This window comes from Dreissena polymorpha, chromosome 7 (genome assembly GCF_020536995.1).
Source record: "Dreissena polymorpha isolate Duluth1 chromosome 7, UMN_Dpol_1.0, whole genome shotgun sequence".
NCBI classification, from domain to species: domain Eukaryota; kingdom Metazoa; phylum Mollusca; class Bivalvia; order Myida; family Dreissenidae; genus Dreissena; species Dreissena polymorpha.
The window spans coordinates 1,284,529-1,299,749 of NC_068361.1; the positions used below are offsets into that span (position 1 = coordinate 1,284,529).

General features: G+C 33.6%; 1 protein-coding gene across 1 annotated transcript in view; it reads left to right on the forward strand.

Annotated features, from left to right (window-relative positions):
• LOC127836819 (transient receptor potential cation channel subfamily M member 8-like) overlaps nt 1-15,221 on the forward strand; it is a 209,662-nt gene that overhangs the window by 38,750 nt on the left and 155,691 nt on the right. The window contains exons 2-5 of the mRNA XM_052363421.1: nt 1,793-1,868; nt 2,135-2,321; nt 3,786-3,943; nt 6,549-6,625. Of these exons, the coding sequence (XP_052219381.1) occupies nt 1,793-1,868; nt 2,135-2,321; nt 3,786-3,943; nt 6,549-6,625 (498 nt within the window). The remainder of the gene's footprint in view (nt 1-1,792; nt 1,869-2,134; nt 2,322-3,785; nt 3,944-6,548; nt 6,626-15,221) is intronic.

The window sequence follows — 15,221 nt, forward strand, 5'->3', positions numbered from 1 at the left end:
CAGTAAATATTGTATTATCCAACCTAGATGATTTGTGTTGATATGTATTGTACTTCGGTTTATTTATATTTTTATATTTTAAGTAAGACAATACAAGTTCCCTATACGGCTTGAATAATGGATACGAAAATGGTTACTTTTTCCTTATTCAAATGCAAAAAAGACACGTATTCTCATGAAATGAACCTACGTATACATGTATATATATATATATATATATATATATATATATATATATATATATATATATATATATATATATATATATATATGCGTGTGTTGTATATAAATATAATATATAATTTGAATACGGAACCGGTTCCTTTTTCCTTATTCTGCAAAATAGAGGCTGGAGCTTAAAGCGGGTATATACGATTTAGTCAAATATTTATGAATTTATATAAACTGTGTAACAAACTATATATATATATATATATATTTCAATATAAATTAAAATAAAAGTTAAGAGGAACGTGTGTCGAAAAATGCGAAATAAGCCAGATATTTAATTCTGAAATTGAAAACGGCTGTGCAGCCGAATTCGCCAGCATGTATACCATACATGTACGATGTGCATCTAAACTTAGTTTAACGGTTTATTTGAATTCCTGCAACGACATCTATTCATACGACACACGAATACTATCTCCGATCCTAAAACAAAGACGAATGCTTCGGTTATTGTAGGAAAATATGTACGTCATTATCGGCTCGGGGCGCTAATTTGTATTTGCTGCATTTTATGAAATTCGGCTTTAATGTATAATTTTTCTTGCCTATTTTGTGTTATTGTAACATATTTTATCAATATATTACAATTAAACACATATAAAAAATCGTATATACCCGCTTTAATAAAAAAAATAATAGCAGAAATATGCTATATGCATTTGTTGATATAAATTAATAAGTAAGACAACTTGATAGGTTTTAATTTTGGTTATGTTTATTTGATTTTCATGTAGAAATGCTTGTTTGGTTTCAACAACAAATCCCATTCAAGCGCGCAAAATAAACATAAACATGTATCATCGTACATAAAATACAAGTATTCGAGTTGATTAACGTACACTTAAACTTGCCCAATAGATGAATCCTTCATATGAAAGGCTTACTATTAAGCCGTTCAGTTACTAAACAACAGTTGGTTATTCGGGTTGAATCTACTTACTTCCCTAGTACAAAAGGGTTATATTGACTAGCATTTGTGTGTGGTGATGACACTTGTGTTGTTAAAATAACGTAATCTAACAAAAATCCATAATTATATTTGATGATACATGCCACTGCATAAATTGTAATAATTATGACTTTCATATTTATTGCCCCAATATTATCATTTGTGTAATTGTAATTGCTGCTTGTGTCATACGTAAGATTTCTAATAGTGATGTAATTAAGTTTTCAATGGAGTGGACAACAGTTCCCCGATTGTTGTATCAACCATTCGTTGCGCGAGTCTGTCTTTCCACCCGTCCGTCAGATCCTACGTTTCAGCTCAAGATCTCCGCAACGATTGTTTCGAATTCTTTGAAACAGTGTTTGTTTGCGTGTCCAAATCCAGAACGAGTTACAACCGAGTAGAGTCTCATTTTGCGATAAATATACGACCTAGCACTGCGTTTAACAAACAGCGAACTCTGTCTGATGCGTGGCGATTAATTTTATAACACTTCGCAGTAAAGACAATCACATATTAATTCAGATTTTTTTATTTCGATAGTTGTATGATTTTTTTTATTTCCTTCAATGATATGCCAGCCTCTATGATATTCGTGGCTATCTGTTTCAGTGCATTTTATAAGAAGACATATACCAGCGGAAAAATCCGTTTTATCAATGGCAACACACCCTTATATGATGCAAAAGTGAGTGTTAACTTATAATTAGATACTAACACATATTAAACGTGTAATCGTATCAGCAAACAATTCATTGGATACAAATGCTAGTTGAGTGTTATTTTATATTAACATGTTTTAAAATAACACGTGAAATCCACAGTGCATATTTTGCATGAATGCATGTATTTAAAACAAACTTTGAGAAAAAACACTGGAATATTAATATATACAACATATTTAATCCTTATTATTAGCCTTTATACAACACCTTATATCCTTGTGCACATCAGTTCATCAAGATAAATGCTGGTGCTTGGGACAATGAAAGTATCCTGCAGCAAGTGGCGGAAGGCGTTGTTAACAAGCTTTGGCGTCTTGGTCGTAAAAATCTTCTGCTGTCAGTCACTTCCGGCGCGGATGAGTTGAATGGAGAAAATCGGAAAGCATTCAACGAAGGCATCAAAAAGATGTTACCAGGTAAATGTCAATAATTATAAAAGTGTGTTTCCTTGCGAAGTTTAAAATACGAAGATCCTGTCCGCAGATCTTTGTGTCCATATTAAAAACTGTTCCATTACGTTGACAACTACCTTTTGATTCACCGATAATCTTCATTTAAATGTCTTTTGTTGATATATGTTAAAATAGTTTTAAAGCGGTTAAAGTAAGATGACCATCACGTTCCTAATTTATAATCATATTAAATATTTGTCAAATTGTGATACGGGTACCTATATTAAAATATTATTAAATAAAAATGTGTAATTGCAAACATGTTCAGCTTTTTTTAAAGCTTCGTAATCTTTATTGATCACCTGTAAACAGTGTTTGGTTCATAAAGCCTTTATTCGTTTTGCACAGCGGTCACTTCCTTTACAATGCTAGTATAACGCTTTTGAATTTCTTTTGGTAAAAAGAATTTATTTAACTAAAGAAAATAGTTGTACTTTTTCGAATACGAAACTGGAGTGTCGACCTAGGCAATAATAATAAGTGTTGTGAAAATTAAAACTATATTGAGATGTATGCCCTGTGATTTGATAATTGAGTACGTTCATACGTTCAATTTTATCAGAAAAAAAAGTCATTTTCAAAATTAAAAAATGATATCCACAGAAGTGGTTTCTTTTCCTAGTCAAAACCATGTCAAATAAATTCATATTGGTACAAACCGAAGAATATATGAGTATTTATTTATAAATTCACTTTTCTTCAAACAGATGCCATTGATATGTCGGTATTAGTGTAACATTGGATGCCTGTTTTTCGTTATAAACTATATTTAACACTTGGATTAAAGTTCAAATCATCACTATCTCTTGAATAGAATTTTATCTTTTCTCATTTGTATTTGTCTAAAAATGTGTTTCATTAGTAATCGTTTAAATAACCAAATACAACTTTGGCTTACAATCAATTGCATTTTGTTTAAGGAACACATCGCTACGATGATCGACCTGAACGACACACGTTAACTGACCCGAAGGAAAATGAAAATCAATAAAACGTACCCATCATAACAAAACACGATCTTTATGAAAAGTTCTCTCGGTATCTGTGTTGTGCATATTGCCGTTGAATGATGACATTGTTACACGATACATGTAAAACGGTTCCGTTGTAAGCGTTCAGAGCTGTCAAAGCACACAAGCATGCTGATTTTAGGCGTTGACAGGGAGATACTAAGATTATATTGGCTATATTTTTGGGTATCAATAAAAAGAAAGCAATTTGAAGTGAGGCGTTAACTGTGTAGCTAATGTCTATTTATCAATTGCATCCCAGACAGAAACAAAAGGCATTCGATCATGAAAAGCTTTGAAATTCATTCAATTATAAAACGTCAATCTAGTGGAAGACTGGTGTTAATGTGGGTAGCACTGACCATAACTCAGTTGTAAATATAACTTAACTGTTTACGTTTATCGTTTAATTTCATAGGAACATTTCTGGTGACTGGCGGAAGCAACGATGGAGTAACACGACTCGTCGGAGACGTTGTACACGAGTTTAACATGACTACAGTAAATGAGTTTGATCAATGTCCATCTATTGGAATTGTCTGCTTGGACCGCTTACCGAATAAAGACACAATAAAGGTAACATATTATAGTTACGCATGTTAATAAGGTTGACATTTTCTGAGCTTAAAACACTTAAGTTTAACTTACGTGTAGGAAATAATTTGCCCTTTAAAATACAAGTGGCGCTTTGAAAGAATAACATGTAACCGTATCATCTAGCGACATCGCAAAAAAAACGTGAGAATTATGGAGAAAATATTTCACTATACGTGCATGGACGACATGATCTCGGTTCTCTTCACATCTCAATTAAACATCGGTTATATTTATTGAAGCAGTAGAAAATAATAATACATAAACTACAATAACTGTTAATAGAAATGTGAAAATGTTGAATGCTGTACGAAGAAATAACTATTATTAACGATTTAAGTGTACTGTAATGTGTCTTTGTAGGTGTATTTGCTGCACGTATTTAACGTAATTCGCGATTTTGTAGCCCGAGTCCCATAAACGTTGCTAAATAACAAGTATGCGTCTTTAAACAAGTGTGTAATGCATTATTGCACTGTGTTATTTTTTATAAGTATTTCCGTTGTTTTTTTTTCCTATTAATTAATGGCAATTAGTTTACATTTATCGTGACTGTATATACATATACAAAAATCTATTTTGCGTGTGAAAGTCGTATGCATGTAAGGTGTATAATTTCGTATTTCTTTGTACATGTAATTTTGTAATTGGGATTATCACAATGTGTCATATAACATACATTGAATAAGGATGTTCAACACAACAAAAGCAACAAGCATGTAACTATGCTATAGAGAACTCAAAGTTAATAATAAGCTTTCCATAATTGTTAAGTTTTGCTCGGTTGAAATGTCTTCAATATCGCAATATTTTGTTTGTAATTAAAAATACGGTTTAATAACATTGCGCGAGCTTATTACGAGTTGTGGAGACATGCCTTCGATGGAAGACACGTCACCACTGTGCCATATGCACAATACCACTAGTAATTTGGAGAGTCCGTTTAGATATTCAGTTTTTTCTAGACTGTTTAATCATGAAATTTTTTACAGCGGTTAGATGCGCTATTTATTTTAACCTACCACCATTTATTAATTCAATATAACTTTAATGTGTCTGGTATAAATACAATATGTGATTCGTGATAATCAGATATAATTTCGAAAACATTAGTACTTACATGTTTGCAAGGATAACCTAGTGGTAATATGCACGTCATTTCTTAATTTAAGATTCGCAGGTTCAATTGTGATTGTATTTGTTTTTCTCTACGATGAATAAAATACTTTAAATATAGGAAAACATGAAACTAAACAAACATCTTTTTAAAACTTTTTGTCAACGCCCGCTTGCCTTTTTTTTCAGCAAGCGTGTTATTTCATATAAAAGACAGGCGACACTTATTATAAACAAACAACATTAAACGTAACCACCTTGATATCGTAAAGTAAGAGCATTTAGGGTATAAACGGGTTGATTTGCGCGCCGAACGTCACACTAGGCCGAATACAAAAGCACTAATATGCATGCATTACAACATCATAGCATGTTAGTCAAATTAAAAAAGCAATATGAGATATATAATTTAATTTAATTGCTATAAAATAAGTCAATGGTTTAATTTGCACCAGAGCTTAATGGTAAAAAATTTTCGGAGGCTGAACATATGTAAATGCAAATATCAACTAAATTAATCTGTTTACACAATTTGAGAGACTATAATCATATAGTAATAACACCAGATCATCTTAATGCGTCTCAGGAAGAACATTTTTTGAACGGTGAAAAAAAAACTAATTGCAAAGTTCTGTCGCATACTTGATGTTTAGATCTTGTTCGTTATAATGCATGCCCTGTGTTTACGTCAGTGTGGCCGGAGACTAATTAGTTTGTTGACAGTAGATGCACGCTCGCAACTGGGTTTAGTCCGTTTTAATAATAGATCATGACAAGATTACATGGTTAATAGATGTTTGTGTTAGTGTAGGTGCAATTACCAGATAATAAATACGCCCGTATATGCATTTCAACAAATTAGTTTGACCCATCAAGTTGACAGGTTTATTTAACGATACATGTATATAAAAATGCTTCTTTGGGCACTAAAAAATTAAGGATTTAACCCATTGGAGAGACGCTAGAGGTTTATCTTCAGGGCCCAACCTGGGGTGGATCCTGTCTGGGTGATTTACACGGAATGTGTCATATCTTGGAAATGTTATGAGTTACTTGGAGACTAACATGGACTTGGAAACATTATGCTTACAGCTTAATTAAAAATTATTCATCGAGTTTAAGTATGAATGTGCTATTTTGGTACAGTTCGCTTGTATATGAAAATACTTCAATGCACAAACCATATAAGTTAATTATTTATTTATATTCACCATTGTAGGCTATGAGTTTTTTTGTAAGCTTTATTGTTGGATAAATGTTGTCGATGTTGTTGTTGTTTATTATTAATTAATCATTAGTCCCGATCTATGCAAATATCAATGTTTTAAACATCATTTAATTAACCGCCGGGTAATCCTTACATTCATGAGTATGGTAAGCTAATTATATTGCTTTATGTTTGCTATTGTGTTAACAATTGAAAGGATGGCAGCATAATTGTTTAGTTAGTTATATGGTGTTTTGATTACAGCTTTATGAACTGACCAGAGGAGTGTTTGGCATTGATTCGGATGGTGAGCTGTTTACCGTCGATAATAGAGGTGAAAGGTAATTTACAGAAGTAGTACTATAGCAATAATAGTTGAAGTGGTAAAAGTAGAAGCACTACTACAACTACTAATAGTTTGTCGAAATTGTAATTTCGAAAGTCTGTGAACAAGGTCCATTAAGTTAGACATACTATTGTAGAAATTGCATGGACAAAAACCGATAGTGTCTATATAAGCACAACGCTTTCGATGCAAACGAAGTTAAATAAATATGTTATATATATATATGAAAACAGATGTGTACAATGTTTGCATGTGTAGACATTTTCACACCCCAAATCGTATTTTGAGCGAACGGTGTATTTGCATTATTGTTTAATTCAAATATTAATGTTTTAATGCAGTGCACATATATGATCCCAGATATAGGGGGTGTGGGGGTTGTAGTCGCTGCTTTTATCCTTAAGTATGAAATCTAAGTTTGATTGAATAAAGTTTGCGGGGTGTGAGCTTATCATCACGATAATGCTTTCTGGTCAAGTCAATCCGTCCGAAGTTCGTTTCCGCGCTAGATCGCAGACACTTAAAACCACTAATTGATGAAACACTCTATGTTCTATCAATTTTTAAAGAATTTTTACATATTGTTATACTTGACACGTTTAAATGGATGTGTTGCTATGTAGTTAAAATATGACACTTTCATACGATGTATGTGTTTATGTTATTTTGGCACAAGACATCATTACCTTAGTATTCTGATTTTGATGACCCGGTTAATGAATTTCCCTGCTGGAGTGAATATAATTGCATAACACCATTATAATAATGTATAGAACCGCTTCGATGAAATACGTTTCTGCTCGAAATCTTAGAATATTATAACACAATTGAATGCTTCATTTAAAGGATTTGTTTGTATCGGAGAGTCGTCAACATTTCGTTTGATAAGGGCATTTGCATTGTTGTGCAATATGCATTCAGGTAAACAGTACATGAACAGTTTTGGTATCCAGCCAGTTTCCTTGATATTGTTGTTTTTAATTTTTTAAAGTTTTGTCCAATTTTTGTGTGGAATTGAGTTTACATGGGTCTAAGACGAATTTCCCCGATAAATTTTCTGTCATATTGGGCTTCCGTCCTTCCGTTTTCCGTCCGTAAGATGTTTTAGTTTAAACCTATTTATTTTAGTTCGATTGCATCGAAAGCCTAAGGCTTATATAAACGCTCTCGAGTCCGTTTCCTGGGCCTAGAACCAGTACTTGGTGTCTTTGGGGAAGATCTTAAGAACGCTCCCACGGTGGGGATCGAACCCGTGACCTCCCGGTCGCTAGGCGGACACCATATCCATTACACCACAGCGACCTGCCGTAAGATGTTTTGTTTGCGCCTACGATCTCAGACACTAATTATCCGAACAAAATGACAATTGACACGCAGCATCCCAATATGGCGGACATGCACATCATTGATAGGTATTTCAGGTCCAATAATCGGTGCGAGATTTCAGCCACCAATAATCCGAATATGATGAAAGTTTATATGCAGCCTCCGTATAGGATGGACATGAGCATCACGGTCAGATCGTTCCAAGATATGTCATGGTGTTATTGCCCTATGATTATGAACAATTAATTTTATTATGTATTTTTAGTTTTCGCACAGGGTTTAAAGAACTATTGATCCATTTTTTAAAGGGTATATTCACTTAACTTTTAGCTTGGACATGCGCTTATTGTCAGGTAAATGTGTGCCTTTCCAATATTTCTCAGTGAGATATTGTACTTAAAATTGTATTTAAATGCCATACATAAACAATATGCGTGATACATATGTGGAGTGTTTAATAATTTATGATGAAAGATGCGTTGGTACAAGGAATAGGATATCAAACAGCAACAGCTACTCAAGACAAAGTTTGAATCCTAATGTAAGGAACATCGCCTGGTTTCACTTTTACATTGTTGTTATCACCCAAGCCCCACTAAATATTTGTAATAAATTATTCGGTTCAAGTTTTCTTGCAAAATTAATAATTATGCCATGTGATTGATATTTTGTCGAATCTTTAGTTTTTTGTCTGCAATATGGATAAAAGTATGACCAAGAAAACGTGGACTGCCAAGTCAAATATCCAAATAATTGACCGGATCGTATCTCATTAAGGCGGAGTCGTCATTTACACAATTGTGATTGTAGTTCGATGATGTTTGACGATATAGTCTTGATAAACTGACAATGTGTGTTATGAAATTACCCAATCCGGTCAATGAACATCTACCAAATGAAGTCTATTCTGCTAGAACACTTGGACGTATGTCGAACCGTCTTTGTCGATAAATCGAAAAGTGCGTATGTTTAATGTCAGTGCTGTAAATAAGAAGCAAGAACAAATCAACAACACATATACGCGCTAATTTTTGCATTAAAATAGCTTTACTATAAAATAAGCGTATCCGTAAAAATGTATGTAAGTTCAATTGTTTGGCGCTTTATTAATACAGCTTGAATACATGTGCTGTTTTTTTTTCTTTTAAATTTGCTTCAAATTTAATGGTATAGATAACAGTGTTTTTAAAGTGACAGTCGCAAATTGAACACACCAGTCTCGCTCAGACTACGAGTATTGACAGGTAGGTTGAAAAGGATACTTGTTTTCTTCGCCTATATTACCAATAAGCTCAATGGTAATACAGATTCTCAACAATCTACGGTTTGATAAAACCTCTGCCAACTTTTGAATTGTTGCTTTACCTCAATAAAATTAAGTGATTTTTCATTGACGAAAACGTGTTCAAATTTTCTCAATGAATTAAATGTGAAATCTTAGTTTTCCAATTGCATACACAGTATTATCAATAAATGACAGTGTACAACAATCAAAACGCTTATGCATGTTGCAATTAGTAAATGATACGCCTGTATGAATATTCTCCTTAGTGTATGTTATTTGGTATTGACTGATCCAAATGGTGACGCAATATAGAACGTACATTCGGATGCGTGTATATTTTGATGTAAGCATCTCCCTTTCCTCCCAAAAAACACACACATACAAATATTAAATAAACAAAGAGTTGGTCAACAAACTTAGAACGAAAACTTAGTACGAGCTTATATATATTGAATTGTTTATTAAATATCGATCTATTTTGAAGTCATCAAGCTGTCTCATTGGCATATAGTGCCGTACTTTAAATCGTTTAATATTTCTTTGAGTTGCATAACAAATATTAGAGCCTAGATGTTCACTTTTTAAGCATCGCATGATAAATAGAATATATGGTTTGTGACTACCTATATCATGTTATATCCGACACGTCCGATTTTATATGTGGAAAGACTCGGGAAGCTTTTCTTTTTCCATATTGAAATAGTCCTGATATGACATGATATGTAAAGTCTCCAACTATATATGCTATGTTTTCGTCATCATAGTCCTTTTTGTCAGGGTTTCTTAAGAACTCAAATTTATATTATAATTGTGAGAGATCACAAACATATTTTGTACATAGAAGCTTTTATTAAACACAACCTTTTAATTTAACATTTGTCGAAAGTTTACGTTAGAAATAAAGCCCTTATGTTTGGTGGATTAAATTTTAATTCGGATCATGAATTTCTAGTTAAGCGCAGCTTTAAATTCGATATTACTGGTTATGTTAAATGTATTTTTTTGAAGTTTTGCTATTTTGTACAGTTCTAAAATTTGTATCCGATCCAAACTTTTGGTCAAGTTCTATAGTTGAAAAGTTAGGCGTGTTTTGGATGTCTCATTCTGTTCTTATACGTAAACAGTTACAACGCGATATGATAAAGTATGCAAAGGCATGCAAATCGAATACGTCAGCATAAACATGGTGCAGAATCAACGGGGTTTACATACAGGCTGGACATAATGTAATCACACCGTGAAGAACTTTATTTTTGCAAATATCGCAAATGATTGAAATACATTTGCAAAAATCTTTAGTGCATAAAAGACAGTTTTTCTTAAAGTTTGTTCCGATATCATAAGGTTAAAGAATAACTCGTTGAATACTTCTGAAATCGGTGACAAAATTTCACGTTGAGTGAAGCATTACCGTGTAGTACAAATCGAATTTTGAACAAGAACACAGGCTCATTTAACAAATTAATTCTGATGTACCGTAGTTCACATTGCCATAAACAAAATAAAAATCTGCATTTTATGCACTAGTTGAAATTCTTAAAAAAACTCGTATTAAAAACTTATTTGAAACTAAGCACCACGTACCGTCGTTTTAACATCCATTTAAGTAACAATGAGAAACCCCATACTGTCACGTGATCCTGCATCCTGATAAAGGTACGGGCGTAGCGGTAAAGGTGGCTATTGTGGACTTGAAAGTTCATGGAGACTTATCAATTTGTGTCACTTCAAATACCTATGCGCATACGAAAACCGAAGTCCGAAAACACATTTTCGCTCGAACCGGCCAACGGTTTATCCAGCGACCTTCAACATTTGCACACGATAAGGGGCCCTGGGGAATTATTGAACGACCCTGATGGTCGCAAGTCCTTTAACTAAGTTGGTGATCAATAAACAAAACAAGTAGAAATATATTGCAATATTTTTTTTTAATCCAACCTGCATATACAATGATTGATTTGATATAAAGTACTTCTTGGTTTATTTTCATATATTTATTTTAATAAAATGCAGGTTTCTTTTTCGGTTTGATTAAGAAATAAGGGCTTCTTGAATGTTCCTTATTAAGACGCGAAAAAGGAGCTAGGTATTAATTAGATAAAAATAAGTAGAAATGTAGTGCAATAAATATCCAAACTACATATACAATGATTGTTATTGATATGTGGTACAATTGTTGAATAATCTTTAAGTACGACAATGACAGACTATTTTTAGTCTAGAAAAGGAAATAAAAAACTTCTTCCTGTTTCCTTTACATACCCTAAAAATTAATTGGTGTATAATAAAACACTAATAAGTAAAAATAAGTTAGAATGCACTTTTATATTATAAATAAATGCAACATCACTGCATTTACGTTTGGTTAATGTGAGTAATTATTCAGATGAAACAAAATGCCAATTATGTTTGAACAAGAAATCCTCTTCAAACTCAAAGAAGAACAAGAACATATATCGCAATAATGAAGTAAATGTATACGAGCTTCTTGACAAACACTTAAACTTGCCAATAAGATGCATTTTTAATATAAATTGGGTTATATTAGTCACTTAGTTTCACAACACAATTTATTGTTCGGTTTGATTAATGCATAGGGAACTAGTTTCCTACTCCTTATTCATAAATTATATTACGTTTGGTTTTGGTTTGATTAACGTAAGAATTGTCAGTATTTGCTATCTGAACAAAAGCTTGTAGAAAATATGTTTAGCTTGTTCCTTATTCCGTATTCGAATAGGGAGCTATGAACAAGCAATCAACTTACTCCCCATCTCAAACAGAGTTGTATTGTCCTGCTTTTTGTGTGACACTCCTCGCTAGTTTTTGTTTTTAATAACGAAAGCTTTGACAACTTGATCTCATATGTGTGTGTGGTCCCATCCTGGTTATAGGCCGTCGATAAGCTTCCTCTATGCGTCTAAGTTCTGGTCAAGTCTCTCATGCTGTCCCCACATCTTGCCCATCTGCTTGGTATCTGAATCCAGGTCTTAGAGCCAGGTATTTCTAGGCCGTCCTTTGTTACTCTTTTTTTGAGGGTTCAAGGTGAGATTTTGCCTTTTCGAAGGCTGTGGCCTATCCATCGCAAACGTGATGTCCTCGTTTGTGACCTTGTCTGACCAGCGGGTCTTAAGATCTTCCTGGGGCATGTGTTGATCGAGACTTTGATTGTCTTCATTAAGGTGACGGTGGTTCTCCCGGCTTCTGCTTCATAGAGTAGTATTGGTTGTATTATGGTATTGACAAGCCTGATCTAGGTGTTGATGAATAAAGCGCTATATAATCATTTGTTCTTCAGTTGAAATTCTACTCGTGCTTTGCCTAATGCTTTCAAGACCAACGCATCAAAAGACACGCCAATCACATTCCAAGGCGAGGCGGTCAAAGAGGTGCATAGCTGCACCTATATCGGCATCCTAGTAGACAAACATGGAAGAACGGATGCAGACGTCCGAACCCGCGTCAGAAACAAAAGATGGATGCAATCAAAAAAACTATTGCCGTTTTGTTTTTACCGCTAACGTTGGTGTGAAAATAGCCTATTTTAACTCAAAAATTAAAGATGTATACTGTGAACGGATATATTTGGCCTCCAACGAGGGATATCGTTATCTAAAATTAACGCCTCAATCAATTAGTCCCATTGGTTTTTCGTAAGAAATATGTTTTTTAAACGAAAGCATCTTTTTTTTAATTCCGAAGGATTTGTACGAATTGCATCATAAATCTTTGAAAGTCATTTTACCTTTTTTTTACATAGTACACAAGATAAATTACTAGGGATAGCATTAACTTAATGTTCGTTTTCAAATTCAATATCGCGGTTACCTATATGGATATGAAAATAAACATATATTAACGTCAAACTAGACGAGGCGAATGCACACAATTATTACCGATTGCTTGTTTCACTAATTAGTCATGTAATAGGTAATCACATGGAGCCAATTAATTGGTGTATAATTTCATATAGATACAAGGCTAATGTCCATATACGTCCGTTGCATAGGTCATATTACGTCGTTGGCTTTGGAGACGTGACTTTGCGCACTTTCCCGTCTGAAATTGCACACGTCACCATTGAGTAATTATATTCTCTTTAGTAGGGAAGTCAAAACACGTTAGACAACCGACCAAATAGGTCGATTTAAGTTGTTGTCGCGGGGCTGTTAGTCCGCCGAATGGTTTTTGATGTTTAAAATATTTACGAATATTCAAAAACGTTGTGTTAGAGTTTAATCAACACAAATAAATCTCGATGAAAACTGACATGTACTTGTGTAAGTTATTGTGTTCCACCGACTTTGCGAATATTTGTACAGATGATTATTTCACAATTTAACCATGCTGAGTATATTTCATGACAAAAATGGAAAATATTTCAAACTAGTCCATGAATGGAAATATCTGGAACATTTGGCAAAAATCAAGAAAATTTAAGAAAATTTGACTAAACCATCTTGACAATCTCCTTCAAAGTACAGTGGAATCTCGAAATGTCGAAGTACATAAACCATACAAATTATTTCGAGATAAAATATATTCAATTCACCCGATTTATAAGACGTACACTTCTGACTAGTTATAACTAGATACAGATGAAACAACGATGCTGACAGCTCTCCTGTAGGAGATTCCAACATTACTTTCAACCTTCTTTGCTGTCTTTCAGTTTGTAAATGCATTCATGCGTTTCAATTAAGAAAAACCTCGTTTCTCAAATTTTAGAAGGGAATGACTTTTTATGTTCGAAGTTCACATTACTTCGATATATCCGTCTTCGGCATAGCGAGAATCAAGTGTACTCTACATGATGTGGAGATATATTGCGTGTAAATGACTTGTTTCAATAATGTCAAAGTATGAATTATTTAAAAAGAAATCCACTCACTCATCCCATTTTATTTCAAAGTACGAATGGAAATCTTAAAACTCTTTTTGTGATCAAAATATCTGATAGTTCTATCGAATATGGTCAAGGAGTAACGTCCACATCTCATCATGCCATTTTCCTTTGCCTTAGCCGATCGCTTGAGCATAATTTTGTTTTCGTAGCCGTTGGCATGACTATATTATAAGTAGCCACGGCCGTTGTCTTGTGCCGTTTTTCAAACCCCACTCGAATTTTAACGTTGATAAAAATGTTGTGTGTTCATGTGGGATGCTGTAATTTGGAATAACCGAAGACAAATGATTAAAGATTTCAATAAAATGTTGTTCATATTTATCTTTGGTCTAAATCCTGTGTATTTAGAGTTTGACTGAGAGAGTGGTGAATTTTGTTTGGTTTCTGACCACAGTCTAACGGATTTCTTTAAAAGTTAGCAGCTAGGAATGTATGGATTACGTTCACAAAGTCCTTTTTACTCTCAAAGAACACACGCAAACCTGCTCAATTCAATTCAATACGTACAATTTAAAGAATAGGAAAATACTTACACTCCGTTTTTAACCGACATGTATCTACTAGCTCAGCCGATGGATGAACCACAGACGTTGCGTTAGTCGATTGAATGGTGTGTATTTTGCATGCTGGCTTCACAAAACAAGCTAATTAATGGCGATTTTTAAGAATTTTTATGCCATTATCAGCTATGGCCATTTTGACCTTTGAATTCTTGAATTTCTTTTAATGACTACCCGTCCAATGACTGTGGACATAGTCATTGTACAATCTCACAATGAATGACATAGTTATGGCCTGGACAAGCTCATTTATGCCATTTTGACTTTTGAACTCCAAGATTGACCTTGACCTTAGAGATATCGATGTAATTCTTTCGCATTACACATCGTCTAATGATTGTAAACAAATGTACGGAGTAAATTTAAAATCTAACAATGAATAACATAGTTATGGGCGGGACAATATAATTTATGGTCATTTTTGACATTTGACTGAACGTGTGACCTTGACCTTGGCTATATCGACGTTATTATTTCGCATGACACACCGTCCAATGATTGTGAACAAATG